Raw genomic sequence first — 18,790 nt, forward strand, 5'->3', positions numbered from 1 at the left:
AACGTCCAGAAGTCTTGCATTAAGGCTTCAGTTCTAATATTATGACTGATATCTGTGACTTAATGAACAGTTGGGTGTCGTTTGTCGTTTTAGAGAATACTTTGACTAAAGACAACGTCCAGAATTCTTGCATTAAGGTTTCAGTTCTAAGTTTGTGACCAATATCTGTGACTTCATGAACAGTTGGGTGTCGTCTGTCGTTTTAGAGAATACTTTGACTAAAGACAACGTGCTGAAGCCTTGCATTAAGGTTTCAGTTCTAATATTATGACCGATATCTGTGACTTCATGAACAGCAGGGTGTTGTCTGTCGTTTTAGAGAATACTTTGACTAAAGACAACGTCCAGAAGTTTTCCATTAAGGGTTCAGTTTCGATATTATGACCACTATCTGTGACTTCATGAACAGTTGGATGTCGTTTTAGAGAATACTTTGACTAAAGACAACGTCCACAAGTCTTCCATACATGGTTCAGTTACAATATCATGATCGATATCTGTGACTTCTTGAACAGTTAGAGGTCGTTTGTCGTTTTAGAGAATACTTTGACTAAAAAGAACATCCAGAAGTCTTCCATACATGGGTCAGTTGCAATATTATGACCGATATCTGTCACATCATGAAGTGTCAGGCATAGTTAGTTGCATTGGAGCACATTTCAACTATGGAAAATGCCCGAAGGCATTCTACGCAGTATTTGGTTCCTATCTTATGGCCAATATCAGTTGTATCAATAAGAACCAGGTGTGCTTTGTTGCATTAGAAGATATTTCAAGCACACACATCAGCCGAAAGCCTGCTACTCTGGCCTCAATTGTAGTCTTATGACTGACTTAAATCGGTCAGATCATGAGGTTGCAGGCATGATTATTAAGTTGACTGATATAAATATGTTGCGTAAATATACTGAAGGTACAAGCATATGCAAGATATTGTTAGTAACTTTGGTAGTGCAGGTATAGAAACCCGGTGGTTTGTAAACCTGATCAGGAGGGCAGCCACGCCTCATTCACCACAGAGAGGAGGGGGGGGGGGGAAAGCTCAATCTCAACTTCATATATTAACATAATAGGGAGGGGGTGCTAAGTCAGCCCTGGGGAGGGGCACTGGGGCAAACATTTGCACCCCCCCCTCCTTAAGGAGAACCCTGCACACGCCTATGATAGACGTACAGTATGCTAGACGCGAATGTTCATTCGCGGGAGCGGCGCGCGCACTGATGTTGATTTCTGGTGCATACCGCTGTAGTCACTTTGGGCACTGAAATGTCAATTACTTCTAAAATAGTCTAAACTGTGGTGGTTGAAGCACTATCAAGTTGTTAACGTGTTCTCATATCCTCTAAAACATACATTCCCGCTCCAGTTGAGAACGTGCCATTCTGTGCTGAACTTGGACAGTTCTAAGCCAAAAGATCAAGAACATTGTGCATCGGCCTTGGACGCGTGGACGTCAACGCGGTCGACGTGTGCCAGTAGTTGCGCGCCCTTTTCCTCCACAGGCGCGACTAGACGCTTTTGACGCGTAAGCGCGTGCATACGCGTGCCAGTGGTTGGCACTTTAAACCACGGAAGGCGTTTTAGCCCAACTAGCAATCACGCCACCCGCGCCTTTACGCTCGGCTCCTTCGAGTGTGCCGCCCCTGCCCAGGCGGTCACCCCCCACCCCCTCCTTCACCCGAAGCCCTCTCCCCACGCCCACTAGAGTAGATAATATCAACTCTCAAGTTCGCCACCTGGAACGTCTGCGGGTTTCGTGACAAATCGAAACAGCGAGACGTTCTGACCTTCGCCCAAGCACAGGGTATCGATGTGCTCTTTTTACAACAGACTAACTTCCGGTTGCCGTTAGAGGTCTCAATCTTCAGACGTGAGTTCCAGGTGAATGCCTTCTTCTCCCTAACTAAATCAAGGGCCTGTTGAGGGGGAGCAGTCTTTACTACGCGACGCTTCCAGCAAAAGGCGTTCTGCATCTTCGGTGCTGACGGCAGGTCGCTCACGTTGGACCTCTACATCAGCGAAATACGGATTCGGTTCGTGAACGTGTACACCCCGGCGACGCGGAAGAACACAAACACCTTCTTCCGACAGCTGCACGACCTTCTTTCGGAACCCGTCCGGCACGTCCTGCTGGGGGAACTGTGTCGTGGACTCGCAGCGCGACGTCACGGGACAAGGCCGAGGGGGGTCCACGTACTATGCTAGGGAGCTCGTGAAGACTCTTTGGCACCTTCGGTTATCCGGCGCGTGGCCGATCGCGCACGGCGACCTTTTTGTCACAACTCGAGCCTCTCACCTCACAGCCAGTCGATTATATCGGACGTATCTCCCCGACTTACTCCTTTCCCCCCGGGCAGACCTATCGAGTCGATCAGATCACCTCCCCCTTGTCACTACACTTAGCGGCTCCCCTGGACTCTGTACTGATGACCATGGGTGGCGAGTGGACCCAGCGCTCCTGCAAGACGATGATAGCATCGAGCGCATTAGGGCGCGGCTGCGGGCCTCCGTGGCGAACGCCCCGGACCTAACCCCACGCTCGTGGGACACCTTGAGAGCGGAGGGGAAGGGAATCCTTCAAGAAGAAGGCAAGGGCAGGAAGCGCCGCATAACCGCTAAACTTGATGAGATCCTGCACAGAATACGCATCGTCAGGGGGGCGGAGACGATGACGACATGCATGCGGGACTATCTGAACACCCTGGAGGTCGAATATGCACGGCTGCTTCAACTGCGCGCGCGCAGACCACCCGGGGAGCGGTGCGCACCCATGAACCACCTCGGAGCGCACTCCAGTGACACAACTGGGAATGGCAGCATATCAATTACCCGAGTGAAATGCCTGCACGATTCATTCGCAACTGAACCAGAGGGAATCCGCGATGTCTTCTGCGACTTCTCGGCCCTTTTTCGGGACGCCGACAGCGATGGAGAAACTGGTGGAGAAGACAAAATTAGAGAGGCCTGGCAGCACCTCCCAAGGCTGGGAAAAGAGGAGGTTGCGTTGCTGAGCTCGGAAGTGTCTGCAGAAGAGGTCAGGGGCGCGATAACAAGCATGCCCCCGAACTCAGCCCCCGCCACTGACGGCCTTTTAGCCAACTTCTACGCCTTTTTTTCGACGATCTAGAGGGAGTGCTTGTCGCACTGGCGAACATGGTGGTTACGAAGCAACTGAAACCCGGATCCCTTGGAGAAAGGAGGATTGTCCTCCTACTGAAAGAGGGAGCCCAGCAGGAGGAGCTGTTGGCGTGGCGCCCTATAACCCTGTTGAACATGGACTATAAAACGGTTGCTTCCATTTTTATTAGCCGCCTTAGGCTCCTCTTGCCATCCATTGTCGCTCCCTGGCAGTCCTGTGCGGTTCCAGGACCCTCGATCTTTGCCAACATTACCGAAACAAAGAATGCCTTCGAATACATGTCTGCCAAGTCCCTGTCCGGAGCATTTGTCTCCTTGGACCATGGCAAAGGCGTTTGGCCGGGTGCGCCATGGATACGTGATCGAGGTACTCCACCAGTTCCGGTTCCCGACATGCTTCGTAGACACCATCGCCATCCTATACAGCAACCTCACATGCCACGTAGTAGTAAACGGCACCCCGACGAGTAACTTTGTATACGAGAGAGGGATCCGTAAAGGGTGCCCGCTATGGCCCTCCCTCTTCGTACTCTCGCTTGAGCGGTTGCTGGTGAACATCGACCTGAACACGCACGTCAGAAGCTTTCCCCTAACGGGGGAGACCAACATTAAGGTCCTCGCTTACGCTGATGATGTATCCCTGTTTGTCAGGGACCCGGCAAGCCTGGAAGCTTTTTGGTGAACATTCGCAAACTATGCTGACGTCTCAGGCGCGGCCTTGAACATGAGAAAGAGCAAGGCCTTACCATTTGGAACATTCCCTCACGACACTCTTGGAGAGTTGGAAAGTTTCGACGCCGTCAAGATGCTCGGCATATACTTTTGCTGCGGTGGCGTTGCCGACCTAACCTGGCAACGAGTGCTCGAGCGGGCACAGGATGCAATAGCGCGCCTCACACCGAAGGATCTCACGCTTCGTGAGATGGCCATAGCCGCAATGACAACCATCTGCGCCTTTCCATTTTATGCAAGCCGAATAGGAGTGATGCCTACCAAGACTGCGACGCAATTGACAAGTATGACTGGTGCCTACCTGTGGGACGGCATACCCGCGCCCTTACGTCGAACCCTCCTGCAACTCCCAGCTTCACAGGGCGGCCTCGGGCTCTCGCATGTCCTGACGGCGAGCAAAGTGCTTGCCTTGAAGACCGCAAGGGCCTTCTTTCGCACACCTGATTACGTGGGGAGGTCCTTAATGCGTTATTGGTGCAGTACAAACGCATCGTTCCTCAATGCCGACCGGCCGTACGCCCCACTCGCCGAGACTCCCTGCGCGTTCTATAAGGCAGCCGCAAACACCATGCGCATGCTAGAAAAGGAGGCCCCTACGTGCGACGTAGATGAGACCCCGAGTGCTCGCATTGTGGAATGAATTACCAGCAACCAGATAACCCCCGAGGAGAGGCGACGGTCGCGGTACTGGAAGCGGAAAGGCAAAACAGATGGGCGTGCCATCCCTTCGTCCGCCCAAGACTTCACATGGAGGTAAAACTGGGACGTCCTCCCAACCCGCCAGTGCCTCCACAAGTTTGGCATCACGCCTACACCCCGCTGTCCCAATTGTCGCGCGGATGAGACTCTGGTGCATGCCTCATTTGAGTGCCCAGCGGTCCAACCGATTTGGCGCCTGACTGCGAGGGATTTTAAAATTCGTCCTCCCCCAGCCCTAAACAGAAACAAAGGCGCCTTTGCAAAGTTAGTGGCCCTCTGCACCATATTCACGGTCTGGAAGTGACGCTGCTTCGCTGAGTTTAGCCGCTCTCCGGTCAGTCCGGCCTTCCCGACTGTAGCTCGTATCCGCCAGATGGTGTGGTGCCACCTCTCAGACCAACTTGAAGCCAGCGGCGAGGAAACGTTTCTCCGCTGCTGGCATACGAGGTTTTTTCTACTGCAAAAAGGCAAGTTACGCCTGCCGATAACCCCTTTTTAAGCGCACGCCAGCCACTGCGTCCCACTGTTTCCTGACTGGCAAACGGAAAGTGACAATGCCCTACCCCTCCTGTAAATTGTATAATGATGTGGCTCGAATCTGTTCTCTGTACCGATTGACCCCTTAGTTCTCTGGAGCCCGAACAGCGGCGATCATTATCGCACCCTTTTTTCGCCTTTAAACGAAAATGGGCTCTTTTGCGCCCGGGCTGTACGGCGCTCTTGTAATCTTTGTATAACGAGTGGTCGAATTATCGCGCTTCTGTTCTAGTGTACAATCTAAACGTGTTTTTTTTTGTTTATCGGTGTGTTTACCTAATGTGTCCGTGACAAGTGTCGGAGAATAATTATGTATTTTATTGCTTGTCAGAAGTGCAATAAACTTCCCTTCGTTTCTCCCCTAATAATCATTAGCTGGTGCTCAGTCCTATAAACTGAAGTTGCAGTAGCACTACTGTGTGTGAATCTGTAAATTGAACTAAATCGTACGCAAGGCCCGCGCGGCCTTGCATAAACACTTCAACGGTGCGCATTCCGCAGCTTCGGCGAAAAACAGCGACACCACCGCTACCACGTTCGACCGATAGGCCTCATTCACGAGTACGGCACGGCTTTACGATGAATGACAGCTGGCGGTCACAAAATGCTTGCTGCTGTACAGTTTTTGTCGTCATTATTTTTCAGACGCAAAGAAATGGGTGTGCGCCATCCCCGCAGATTATGCTACGGAGCGATATGCTTAAACAAACAAGACGTTTCACGATCGCGGTTCCTGTTGCTCGCAATGCATGGGGATGCCACACGCCATTTCTGTGTACCATTGCCTCGTTCAGCGTTAACCTTCGCGTTATTCATTTGACAGCTGCGGTCGCATGGCACAGAAGAAACAATTCAAAGTGTCATTTCTTCCAGCAGCATTTATTTTCCGAAAAACATTCTTTGCTTCGCCGGTGGCTCGTTGAGCTTGCTATGGTGGCTAGTGCGGCAGTGCATGCTCGCCACGGCGCTGGCTTGGTACCGACGGCGTAGCGTGGTCTTCTTGCCGATTAGAGGGAGCTGCCGGTTAAATATCGGTGACAATCGTGAAAACCACCATCGCCTGTGGTCGGGGAGAGCACTTTTGCCGGCGGCTGGGGAGAGCGCGTTGCCGGCGCGTCTCTCGCAACTGCGGACGGTTAGCTTCCAAGCTCCCGACGTCGAGCGAAGCCTACTTCGGATCACTTCGAAGTTTAGGACGGTGAAACTCAAGAAGCAGCCTCTAACTATCGCAACAGCGGTGGTAGGGGCTTGCGCGTTACTGGCACTCGGAGCAATCACGTCCTTGCAGCTGGGGAAGCGCGTCACCAGCGCATCTCCCACACCAGCCGCCAGCCAGCTTGCAAGCTCCCGAGGTCGAGAAAAGCCTACTTCGGATCGCTTCGCAGTTTTTGACGCTGAAACTACAGAAGCAGCTGTTGACGATCGCAATGGTTTACTTTTAGCATTGAGACTATTCCTCGCAATTCTTCGTAACTTGGCACTTTGAAGCGAGTTATTCGTGATGTTTAGTTGAACAATCGGTCCGATCTCCAGTGCGGTTCAGAGGTGCGAAATACCTTGAAACGTTCACAATAAACGCCAACCAGCCGCTGTAAATCTTCGCTGTTGCTTTCATTGTCTGTCGACAGAGGCTTGCATGCCCCCCCCCCCCACAAGGCAGAGGAGTTTCCCACCGTATTAAACTGACCACCGTACACACACACGCACGCACGTCGTGATCAAAAACGGGTTATTAAAACTCTCATCGGAAGCTTTAACCATGACTACAAAAAAAGCGATCAGGTTTATAGCAAATGTCGACTACTATGCACACACTGATGAACTGTTTCAGCGCTATAATATTGTCCCAATTCACAAACTTTACGAGTATTCGCTAGCAATAAGATATAAGCAATCTCTTTTTCATAACAATCGTGCCTTCTTAGATATTTTTGTACTGGAAACGCATGCTAATCCGTTACGCTACTCGTCACCAACAACATTTGAACCTTCCATTCTGTAGAACAAATTTTGGGCAACAAATGTTATGTTTTAGTGTTGCTTTGTTATTAAATAAATTACTGGAGGCAAAAATAATCCTTGAGAAATGCAGTGCACGTGACATTAGGGCATTGCTTTTGTCGTGAAAATCGAGAAAATGGTGGTCCAGGCATTCATGGAACTGTCGGTATATATATATATATATATATATATATATATATATATATATATATATATATATATATATATATATATATATATATATATGTGTGTGTGTGTCTGTATATGCATCTGCATATATGTGTGTATATTTATGTGTATGTGTGTACACGCGCTTTCTTTGCATACTATTGTTGTCATATATACAGTATTTTGTATTCTGTCATATTTTGCATTGTACTTCGGCATTTGTGCCGAAAGAAACTACTTAGGCGTATTAGTTTCTGTACATACCATTACTTTACGTGCATCTTCCGACTTGTACTGCGCAAAACATCTCATGGCCTATGTTCATTACCTATATGTTCATGGCCTATGTTACTTTACCCATGTCCACGTTGCTTGCAATGTATTAGGGAGGCTCGGGTTCTCCTCAAGTGACAAAACGTCACTTTTCTCCTGAGCCTGCCCTCATCCTTGGGATGAAATAAAATTGAATTAAATTGAATTGAGTTTAACGAGGTCATGTTGGTAATAAACTCTGTCATTAGGCAAGAGGCGTTTTACAACGACATGTGCCGAGTTCACTCCGCTACCAGGGAGTAAATTACTGGGGCAGGAAAGTTTTGTGGGTTCATATGCTGGAAAAACTCCCATCTCGGCTAATTTTTGTTTACAGTGCGCCTTCGGGTTTGCCAAAATTGTGTAGCGGTCCTATATAGGCCAAATAAACAGCACTATTGAATAACTTAGGACAGATGGGTGTCGTTTACTATCTATTGTTGTCTTTTCAACTTGGTCTGCCTCCTTCGAGTTACATTTCTCTTCTTCGGTTTCCTATTTCAGACTGCTTCGTTTTATAAGCTGTGAAAGCATGCTTTCTTGGACTCACTGGTGGTTGTCGGTAAATTTAACAAGAGCGCAAAATGGTGAGGTTTATTCTTAGTTCCGCGACGTCAACGTCATACCTCCGACTGTGCCGTGTCAAGGTTGTTAGCTTGCACACCAGCCAACGAGTAACATCCCACCATGCCTATAGTACAGGGCTTATGTTTCCATAACAATACCCTGTGCTATCTTCTATGTTGTGTTTGTTCTGTGTGTGTGTTTCTTGCGCTGTAATATCTCCTAACCCAACATACCAGAGGTGCAAAGACTGTGGCTTATTGACCTATGTAGTGCAACTTTAACAGGGCAGGACAAACGCACGGTAAGCACGTGAGGTCAGTCGCATGCCGCGAAACCGCAGTGCAGGTAAAACACACTTGTCTCGAAGTGAAAAAAAAATACTACTAGATATGTTAAGGTTGTTTAGGCTCTACTTTCAAGTATTGTAGTCGTGACAGTGACGCACGATAATAATTCATTTGCGTCACTACCCCCGTGACTAGCCATTATTTTTTTTCAAATGGCCGCAACGGACGATAAGAGACGATGAAAGACACGTAAGCTCGCCCCCATTGCGTTCCGTAATTCAGAATTCTTCGACAAGGATTCCTTTACGACGACGGCGCACTTTTATCGTGCAGCAACCGAAGACACTACAAAACGTGCGCCGGCACTTTCCGCATCTGCAGCTCTGTTATCGCGGGCCTTCAGTGTAACAAGAATCTCTTCAGCATGAATGAAGCGCGATATCCGCCCAGATTTGGGCATGCGCTTCCCGGAACATGCAACGAGCGCAGAAATACGAAAGCAATCCTCACTTCAACGATAATGGACCCTTTGTCTGCTTGAGATTACGGCCGAGGGAGAAATATGGGGCTCTAATTGTGTAGCTTTCCGCCCGCGCGAGTGCTGTTCGGCATACATGGCCAGTGGCTCTCGCTAACCCTCTTCACAACCATCTGGCGTCCACTGGCACGCGTAGTTTTGGAATGGAGGTTCTGATAATTATTTGAAGGCATCCAAGTGCACTTACAGAATTAACTCTGATTGGCTTTAGTACAGTACACCCGTATACACCCTGTCTAATGAAATGAGCGCGCCAAATTTGTTATAAAGTTCTCATTCTGTCCTAGAATATGTTTGGCGATTTTCCTCCGATCGGTGCACTTCGCAGTGCAGTAAACAGCCAAAATGCGTCGTCTTATCGAAAATCACGGGAGTGGGCCGACAACAGGTTGCATGCTGACTCGAAGGCGACGATTTCGGTGCCGACCGAGGCGGTTGCAATTCGATGGAGGCGAAATGCTAGAGGCGGTGTACTGTGCGTTGTCAGCTGGGGCACGTTAACGAACACCAAGTGGTCGGAATTTTCGCCGTCCTCCACTACACCATGCCTCATAATGGTATCAAGGCAAAGGCACGGGAAAATCCGGATCTCGTTATTATTATTATTATTAGTAGTAGTAGTAGTAGTAGTAGTAGTAAGAGTAGTAGTAGTAGCAGTAGTAGTAGTAGTAGTAGTAGTAGTAGTAGTAGTAGTAGTAGTAGTATTGCAACGGTATTGAGCATTTCACTGCTTCTTGAGAAGTGCGGCTGCCATGTGGCTTTTTTCACTGCACGCGTGCGCGCTCTTATGCCCACCATCGTAAGCCAGGTGTGCAAAAAGTCCCCGAGCTTTCAGCGACAGCTCGGAGGCTGTGGAGTCGCTCTGCTAACCACAAGGTCGCACGATGCAGCAGCGGCCGCGTTTTGATGAGGAGCGAAATGCGAAAGCACTCGTGTACCGCGTTTGATCCAGAGTGCCTCAGCGCGGTATTCCGCAAAGTAAGGTCGTGGTTCTTGCGAGTAAAACCACAGAATTTCATTACGAGTTGTTCAGAGATTACATGCTAATGTTTAGTGTCATACCATTGTCTCGACACGTATAACCCAAGATATAATCAATGATAACAGCAGCGTGCACCAATTGCTGCGCGATTGTGAACCCGGTATAAAGCGGTTTAAAGAAACTGAAAAGAAAATTGCCGCGAAAAGAGCATTTTTTATTGCACTCTCTTGTCGAACTAAGGGCCACAAGCGTGCCGGGCGTCACATAACTCTCTTACGGCTACAGAAGCTTACGACTGGAACAGCCGGCTGAACTGACAGCAGTGCACAAGAAAGAAAAAATATAGAAAAATATCTCGCATAGATATCAGCGCACAGTGTCATTTAACAAAGCGTCTGATCGTGTGGGTTTCGTCGGGAGGCACCTTTTTCGATAATGCTGCGCAGTATATTTTGCCATAAATAGCAGAAGACAGCAGCAGACAAAGACGAGCACAGTTTACAGCTATTCAAGGAACGCACACAACTCGAAAAAGTAAAAAGAATAAAAAAACTTGCCACGTATCAAAGTCCGGTGAGATCTGTCCAAACATTCGAAGCGTTGGACGTGTCTTCTGCAAGAATCTTAGCAGCGCCCGCGCGCCCACTCTTCGCACTAAAAGGCAGGCTGTGAGGCAGCTATGTCACTTTTTTTTATCTCGCTCTCTGCAGGACATCTTTTACCGCTGGGAAATCTATGCAAGCCACAAAAACGTTTCACGTATTCATAGTCAGTATGAGAAGAACTTCGTTATTTCATTCTGCACAGTAAGCTGCCCAGCAAAGAAAATATATCAGAAGATGACACATCTTAGCAGAGATCAATCGTAGATTTAGGTGTCCGCTCAAATCAGGAAGATGACAGCTTCTGCGCTGCCAGACATGCTTTTGTCCTCAACTCTTCACTCTCGAACCGACGTTGTCAGTTCAGCAAGAGAATAAGGAACAATCAAATAGAGCACGCTTGTGTGTTCGTCGTGTTGACGGAAAACAGAACGCCGGTTAGATGACAGAAGGATAGCGTGAATAGGTACCGATTAATTTAAACGGTCAGTCAGCACAAATACATTGTCGTGCAAAATAACCGCGTTTTTTTCGAAAATAATTCATAATTACTATCATTACTAAACTACGTTCTTAAGAAAAACAAAAAATGCACTTTTTTTTAAACTCCCGGAGTGTTAAAAAAACTCCAGCAGCGCTCATCCTGCGGTTAATGCAGCACAAATTTAGTTTTTGTTAATCTCTTGCAGCAGCTTTAGATGCAGCGCTTCATGCTCCTCTATATAGGCGCTATACTGTGAAACTTGAGTAAGTGCGCATTACAGGCAACCCAGCGATTCTCATAGCAATCGTAGGCTTGTCATTGCCTCGGCAATCACGTGCCTGCCGAGGTGGTGAATTCTGTCGTGCGTGGCTCGGGTTCATGTCATTAGGATAAGGTAATAAAGGCGTGGCCGTATATAAATCACACATAAAAGCATGGAGTCCAACGTTTGGCATAATTAGTAGCCAAGAACTTGACTCGGGCAGTCGGCACAGTTGTTTCGGCGTTCTCCTTTCTTTGCGTGATTTATCACGTATTGTTCGTACCCTTGCGGGTTCTTACAACACGACGCATAGCCTAGAAAATAGTTCAGTTGATTAGTTGGTTGTGCGTTTAACATGGCAGAAATATAAAACGCAAGAATTCCAAGTTAATTGATAAGAAATTAACCTTGGTCAGGCGTTCAAGAAACAAAGAGGAACCAGATTTTTGCCTCGTGATGACAAGCCAGATCGAATCCAGACGAGCAGCTGCAGTTGACAGCCCGAAATATGAAGCGGAAGTGCATGGTCGCTGAACGATCGCAGCGCCAGAGTGCCCTCTAGTTAATTTTAGGAAACTCTATGAGCGTAGCAACTTAGCCAACAGTTGATGCGTACTTTCCCTTGTTCCATTCTCGCACTTAACGGAGAGGTTTAGAATAGCGCACAGCAAGCTCTTGCGGTGCGGTCGCTTCCGCTACACATGTGTCCTAGCGCGAGCCACCGTTCGCGCTTGCGGCCCGCCCGCAGAAATTCCGAAATAGCGTGCGACGATCACGGCCTACGAAGCCCGCAAAGTTCTGCGTGTAGCTTCCGTGCATTTGGGTTTGCGGTTGGGGCGTAAGTCTCTAGTCTTTTTTTTTTTACGGGAAGCAAACGCTATTCTAAAACCCATAAAGCGCCCGCAACCAAAGCATCGCCTGCAACACCTGCGAACGTTATTATAAACCTCCCTGTTATCCGACGGGCAACAGCTGTCTTCGTAATGACCATGCTACAGCTATAAAGACAGTCGAATTGATCACTAAAGCTCGAGCTTCTGTGATTAATCCAGTACTCGACATGCTTTCAAGAAATCAAAATATGCCTCTGGCTTTGAATTGAAAAGCCTTCATGAAAATATTTATGAAAAATTCGATTCGATTCAGTATGGTCTTACACATTAAGTTAACCTTGCAAGTTCAAATTGGTCTTGTGGTGCTGCTTTCTCTCCGTTTGTGCCACTTCCTCGCAATACACTTTCCTTTCACTGCGCCCTCTCCACCTCCTGCAACTCTCGACCACACGTCGAGTGGCTGCGCGTCTGCAGCCTGCCGTTGCGAATGGCTCGCAGGCTGCGTCCGTTGCGGACGCGTCACTCAATCTGTTTTTTATTTATTTATTCTCAACTTTGCGGCCTACTAGATAGCTTGAACTTCTATGTAGGCCGCAAAGTTGACGCCAGTCTAGACACAAGTGATCACCTTTAGTGTAAACAAAAGTGCTTAACAGCGCAAGTGAGCAATTTTGTTCAAAGACTAATTAGGAATCATGCGGACCTCAGACATCATATTTCACCACATCATTGCGTGTGTTTTGGAACGTAGCGTCATCCTTTTAATCAAATGTATTTAAAAAGTGATATGATGTATTTAAAAAAGCATTATGTACAGCAGCCGCAATTCTGTACAGTACTTACTAACCTCATCTCAGTGCGTTTGAAATACATCCGCAGCTAAAAGTTATTACTCACTTCCGGGGTTTTAAAGGCCAAAACTACGATATTATTATGAGGCACGCCGTAGTTCGGGACTTCAGAATAATTTTGACCGCCTGGTTAATTTTGATCCGCCTGTAATGTTACCTTGATGTAATTTACTAAGTTTGTTGTAATTGTCTACTAAAACACATTTAGCACTTGCTTATGGTTCATTAGCTTGTACTTGTTTGCTTTTATTTTGTTTTACATTCGCTTGTACTTCTTCGTTTAGCAGAATGACGCTTACGTAGTACTCGGTAGCGTAATTTGCAACAAATGTATTTCATTGATCTATGGATATTTTATACCTCATTTTTTTACTAAAGGTGGCACATGTCAAGACGATTAGACTTATACATTCTTACAATTGGCTTTACCTAGTATTTTTGAATAAATAGTTAACGGCCGTGTAGCAAAAATGTACATATTAATGGGGCAATAATCTTAGTAACGGCTCCATTTCCTGCCTCTTTGATTATATATACTATCTGTGTACCAATATAGATAGTAAACAGTTAGCAAAATGTTAGCAACCGTTACAGCTAGTAACTGTTCACTAACGTAGGTAGTAATCACGTAGCAAAATGTTACTAATGAACCGAGGAAGTTAGCTGACACTGTAATTACTACCAGATTGCATGTAGCTGATACCTTTTTACAATTTTTTTAAAGAGTACGATAGACGTACCGGCACAGAATAGCCGAAAGCAGGGGCTTCCTGGCATGCTGCCCACATATACGGTGCGGGAACGCAAAGTTGCTGCAGGCGTTCAATACCGCTGATATAGACATAGTATAACCATAGAGTTTTCCAATATACACTAGAGCGAACTCTGGCGCTAGTGTCTATGGGAGCTGCAACGCACGGTGCTTCAGCGAGCATGCGAATGATGGCTAGTACACACATTTGTCTAATATTCGTACTTCTGGCCTGATTTTGGCTCCGTGTGTGTTCGTGTGGCTTGGAGCTGTTTTCTACGGGGAGCAAACGTATTCTAATACCCATATGGCACCCACAACTAAAGCATCGCCCGCCACACCTGCGAACGTTATTCTAAACCTTCCTGTTTTCCGATGGGGCAAGCGGTCTTCGTATGAACATGCTACACCTTTAGAGACAGTCGAATTAATCACTAACGCTCCGCCCACAAAAAGCCGCTGTTCACTCCCTACTTGCGTTTTTTTTTGCGATTTAAAACATCTAAACACCCCCCATTCTCTCACATCATGTTAGGATTCAGGTCGTATAGCTGTAGTTTACTGTTCTACACCTTCGGAGTGAACTTAAGTCTATATGACGAATTCGCCAATGGACAATATAAAGCAATGGCACTGCTTGTTCTTTGAGCGAAATGGGTCACTTAGAGCGCATAAAGACATGTTGAAAACGCAGCTGAAAAATGAAGACGAAAATCAACGGGAAGGATAGCATTTATAATGTTCCTCAAGTAAATCCCAGTGTGCCTTCGAAAGCTGAAGATTGCATCCTCAAATCCCCTGAATTTAAGCAAACATGCATAAAAAAGCCAATTTTTGTATTTGTGCTTTATTATTTCTCTTTCCCTGTTTAGTTGCACTGCTCTGTTCACATGCATAACTTGTATCTCATGGCAGACTTACATTATAATTCACGTCTAAAAGGCTCGAAATCCGCCAAAATTGCGCAGAAATAGCGCCATATTTTTATACCCATTCCATGCAGAGATATAAAAAATGAATTATTAGAGCAAACCGAAGTTCGTACCCGTGAGCTGGCACTCTGCCTAGGTTCTTCATTTATCACTCATAATTCGCGCTTTTGAAGTAGCCGATATTAATAGGATGTTTCACTTATATTGCAAAATGCATCAATCTAAACGCAAGCAACGGGATTCTCGTGGTAGACAGTTTGTATGGGGCGAAACAAAGGGGAGGATATACAATGTACCCTGATTGATTGATTGATTGATATGTGGGGTGTAACGTCCCAAAACCACCATATGATTATGAGAGACGCCGTAGTGGAGGGCTCCAGAAATTTAGACCACCTGGGGTTCTTTAACGTGCACCCAAATCTGAGCACACAGGCCTCCTTCATTTCCGCCTACAATGTACCCTGTTACGCCTGCGAGTCCACACCAAACGTCAATGCCTCTGCAAAGGCAATCTGTGTCAAGGCCAGCAATCGAGCCCGCCTGACACGATCGACTCAACGACGTCTTCAAGCAGCGGGGCCACTGTGTCCCGCAACGCACATCGAGCTCCCTGAGCCCACGAGCCCGATGAAGCAATCGGCGCCTTACAGTCCAGCGAGTCTTACGCAATGCGTTGCGGCGTCACTCATCCTTGGGTGCAACTACGTGCAGCGGCTCCGGATTTGATGAGCATGACGCGGCCCAGCGGCGAGCCCCATTGGAGGATTCCGACATCACGGCCTGCCGCGCTTCTGGTTGGACATTTGGTTACTAAAAGAATCCACCCGGTGTCTGTAAAAAAAGCCCAGCGACGCGTCGCGAGCAGCTGACCTATACGTCAGACAAGACTCTCGTCGGTTCGAGCTCTTTCGCAGTCGGCGCGCCCAGTGTCCTTGGCAGCGGTGAGTTTCGTGGTGCCCATCGTAACCTCGTCGGCGGTGCACCTCGTAACAGCGTGCGAGAGAAGACATCTCGGCTCTTTGAGTCCCTAAACTGTCGGCCCCAGTGCCGAATTTGTAACGCCTCTATTTCTTGGCTGCACATAAACCTTGGCTTAACTCACCGTCATCTCGTCCGCTCGTCTATCAGCTCTGCGCAGAAGCAGTCGCCAGCTGAGAAACCTACGCTATCAAACGGCTGGTGACCGTGTCGGCGGAGGTCGGCGCGGTGGCGCCTTCGGGACCGTGTTGGCGTCGCCGTTTTCGTAACAGTGGTTGATAGCTGCGGGATCAGCCGGCGTCAGCGACATTGATGCGGTGAGTGCCTGATGTTTTCCACTCAGTTCACCAGACTACTCTAGCACAGGTTATAGTAGTTCAGAGAAGGGCTGTGTGAAGCATTACAGTAAGCAAAGTCGAAGCGCTTTGAAACCAAAGTTAATGCGGAAGGTGTAAACACGGCAGTGTTAACAACATTGGCATCATATCCACGGAGTGAATGATGGAGAGTGGGGCGAAGCATTCGTCCGTCCATTCGTTCTTCCTTCCGACCCTCCATGCGTTCGTCTGTGTGACCGTCCATGCGTACATCCGCTCGTCCGTGCGTGCGTCTGTTCGTGTGTCCGTCTGCGTTCTTCCATGCATCCGCCCATGCGTCCGTTCATGCGTCCATCCTTGCATCTGTCTGTGTGTCCGTTCGTTCATCTATTCAACACTCCAACTACCACAATCTCGCATCTTTTCATCATATATTCCCCATATAGAAGCACAGCCATCCAGTGGACATTCCAAGGACTAAACGAGAGGTGGCACACGCACACTTACCTACGGCTTGCGCTTGGGGTCTACTTCCCACCTTTAACCAACTCGAGTTCATGGTATAACTAGTTCACTATATTCATGGCACTGCGGCCCAACGCTCGCTAAACCTTTCTAAAACCAAGGAGGTTACGCCCACCGGAAACCAACATTACCATCAAGTGGATCCCTGCGCACGCCGGGGAGTTGGACGTGGGCCAGAACCGCAACGAGAAGGTAGATACGGAGGCACACACGCTAACTAGCCGCGGGTCTCTGTCAACGCATTCCTCGGAGCCGCAACGACCCGATGCTGAAGACGGAGAGTATTTTATCACAACCTACGCCGACGTTCTGCAGTGGTACAGAACGAGCAGACGCCTCTACCCACCGCCTCACCGAGACCTACAACGCAGAGAAGCAACCCCCTACCCCTTCCCCCTTTATGCCGGATCGTCAATAAAGTTGTTTCACTCACTTCTAGTAATCTCGTATGTCCTTTTCTGCTGTTTGTCTGGAAGCTCTGAATTTCAGCTAATTAGGCAAAGAAATAACAGTAAAGAGCTTTTTGAATTTGTCGTTTAGGTTTCCTCGCCACTGGCTTCACCGCCGCCGATGATTTTGGCCGGCGTGCGCTGACGACGACGCCGCCACCGCCGACTAGGAGCGACCGCCCCCCCCCCCCCGTCACCACTGGTCGAAACCACCTCAGCGCACACCTCTACCCATCGTTCCCATGCTCGCTGAAGTGCCGTGCGTTGCAGTTCCCATAGACACCAGCACCACTGTTCCCTCTAGTAAGGATTTTTTGCGAAACTCTTAGGCGGCAGCCACGCGCGTAACAAAACTAAACAATTTATTGTTTATAAAAACAACTACGAGAAGGCGTGCACAATATGCCAATCATGCAGATAAAAGATAAGTTTGTAGTATTAAAGTCCGCTGATCGCCAACAAACTTTTCATAAAGAAAACATCACTTGTTTGTTTACGGCGCGTACAAGTAATGCAGCGTGACCAGCGCACGTATGAAGGCTGCATTTTGGTATACGCTTACTAGCGCATAGTTCACTTCATTCTATGTACGGCAAAGAGTGAAAAAGTTGCATTCATGTGGCTCACGGGACGGCTGTATGCTCTCCCATGGAAGAGTACATTGTACTCAAGATCGTTAAACATTTTTTAATCTTACGGATGCTCGTTTGTGGATAGCCACTGGGGCAGCGTAACGCTGTTCCATGGAAGAGTGCATCGTTCTCTAAGTTGTCAAACATATTTCTCTAAACATGGTGCAGTTAAGTCGTGGAAAATTCGTTCTAGTCACACCTAGTGAAATCATAGAGGAGGGAAAACTTCGTAGAGAGCTGATACTTCTATAGAGCTGTGCGGCTAAAACTAGAGGGTGCGGGAATTGAAGGTGGTTTTCCCCTCTCCTGACCTGCATTAGTATTCACGTCTCGCCTATGATAGTTCGCAAGTTTCGGTTTGGTTAGCACCATGTGCCCGAAACTCTCAAGTTCCAGCGCTGGCAGTAGAGGGCGAAAATTTGGGCGTTTCATCCATATGCACGCATATTGGAGCGACTCACTCCTCCTTTAACGATCAGATAATTTAGTTGAAATTTTCCCTGTTAGAGGCGCTAAAGCCGCTAAGATTTTTATTTCGTGACGTCTCAAAAGATCGTTAAAGAGTGCTTACCGGTCCTTTTTCATAAAAACAGTGTTAAATCTGTTTGTAATACCCCTACTATCAATAAAAGAGACATGACTGTTTGAATTTGAGTATTGAGAATGTTTTGATGCCCGAAAAGCAGCCGCCTATTGGCATCGGTTGCATTTTGTTCAGCTGGTTTGCTCAAACAGTACCATATGATATTTTTTATCGATCGGCATTGTGAGAGTTCGTTTTAAATACGCTTTGATATATCAATTCGAGTTTTCGTGTCAGATGTCACGTGCCGCTACGACGTAGCCAATGTATCTGAAGTCAGTGAATCAGCGCTTCACCAACGTCACGCTGCGCGTAGCCTTTAGCATTAGAATTCAACTCCGGCTAATTACTCGGAGACTGCCTACGAAACAGAATAATGATGCACAATGTGGGAGGTCTTACCGGTGGGTCAAAATACACTGTCATTTGCATCTAAACATTGCCATCGGCCATACCATGCTGAATGCGCCGGTTCTCGTCCGATTTGCATCTCAACATGGCCCTTTTCATTTGCATGCACTACAGTTTTTGTCGTTTCATAAGGGCTTGTTCCTTCAATAAGATGCACAAGTTGCGAATGTTTCAGATTGTTTAATTCGTTCTCACATTCGCTGAAGATATATTTTC

The 18,790-nt window shown here is 47.6% G+C and overlaps 1 protein-coding gene across 1 annotated transcript; it reads left to right on the forward strand.

The window, feature by feature from the left end:
- The first annotated feature begins 3,460 nt into the window (after positions 1 to 3,460).
- LOC142775050 (uncharacterized) lies at positions 3,461 to 3,820 on the forward strand. Its single transcript, XM_075876367.1, has one exon. The coding sequence runs from the start codon at positions 3,461 to 3,463 to the stop codon at positions 3,818 to 3,820; it is 360 nt and encodes a 119-aa protein (XP_075732482.1).
- The last annotated feature ends 14,970 nt before the right edge of the window (positions 3,821 to 18,790 follow it).

Source organism: Rhipicephalus microplus, chromosome X (genome assembly GCF_043290135.1).
Source record: "Rhipicephalus microplus isolate Deutch F79 chromosome X, USDA_Rmic, whole genome shotgun sequence".
NCBI classification, from domain to species: Eukaryota; Metazoa; Arthropoda; class Arachnida; order Ixodida; family Ixodidae; genus Rhipicephalus; species Rhipicephalus microplus.

Bases quoted from the DNA above. Each gene is read 5' to 3' on its own strand.
- LOC142775050 (XM_075876367.1), top strand. From the start codon at position 3,461: ATGGCAAAGGCGTTTGGCCGGGTGCGCCATGGATACGTGATCGAGGTA.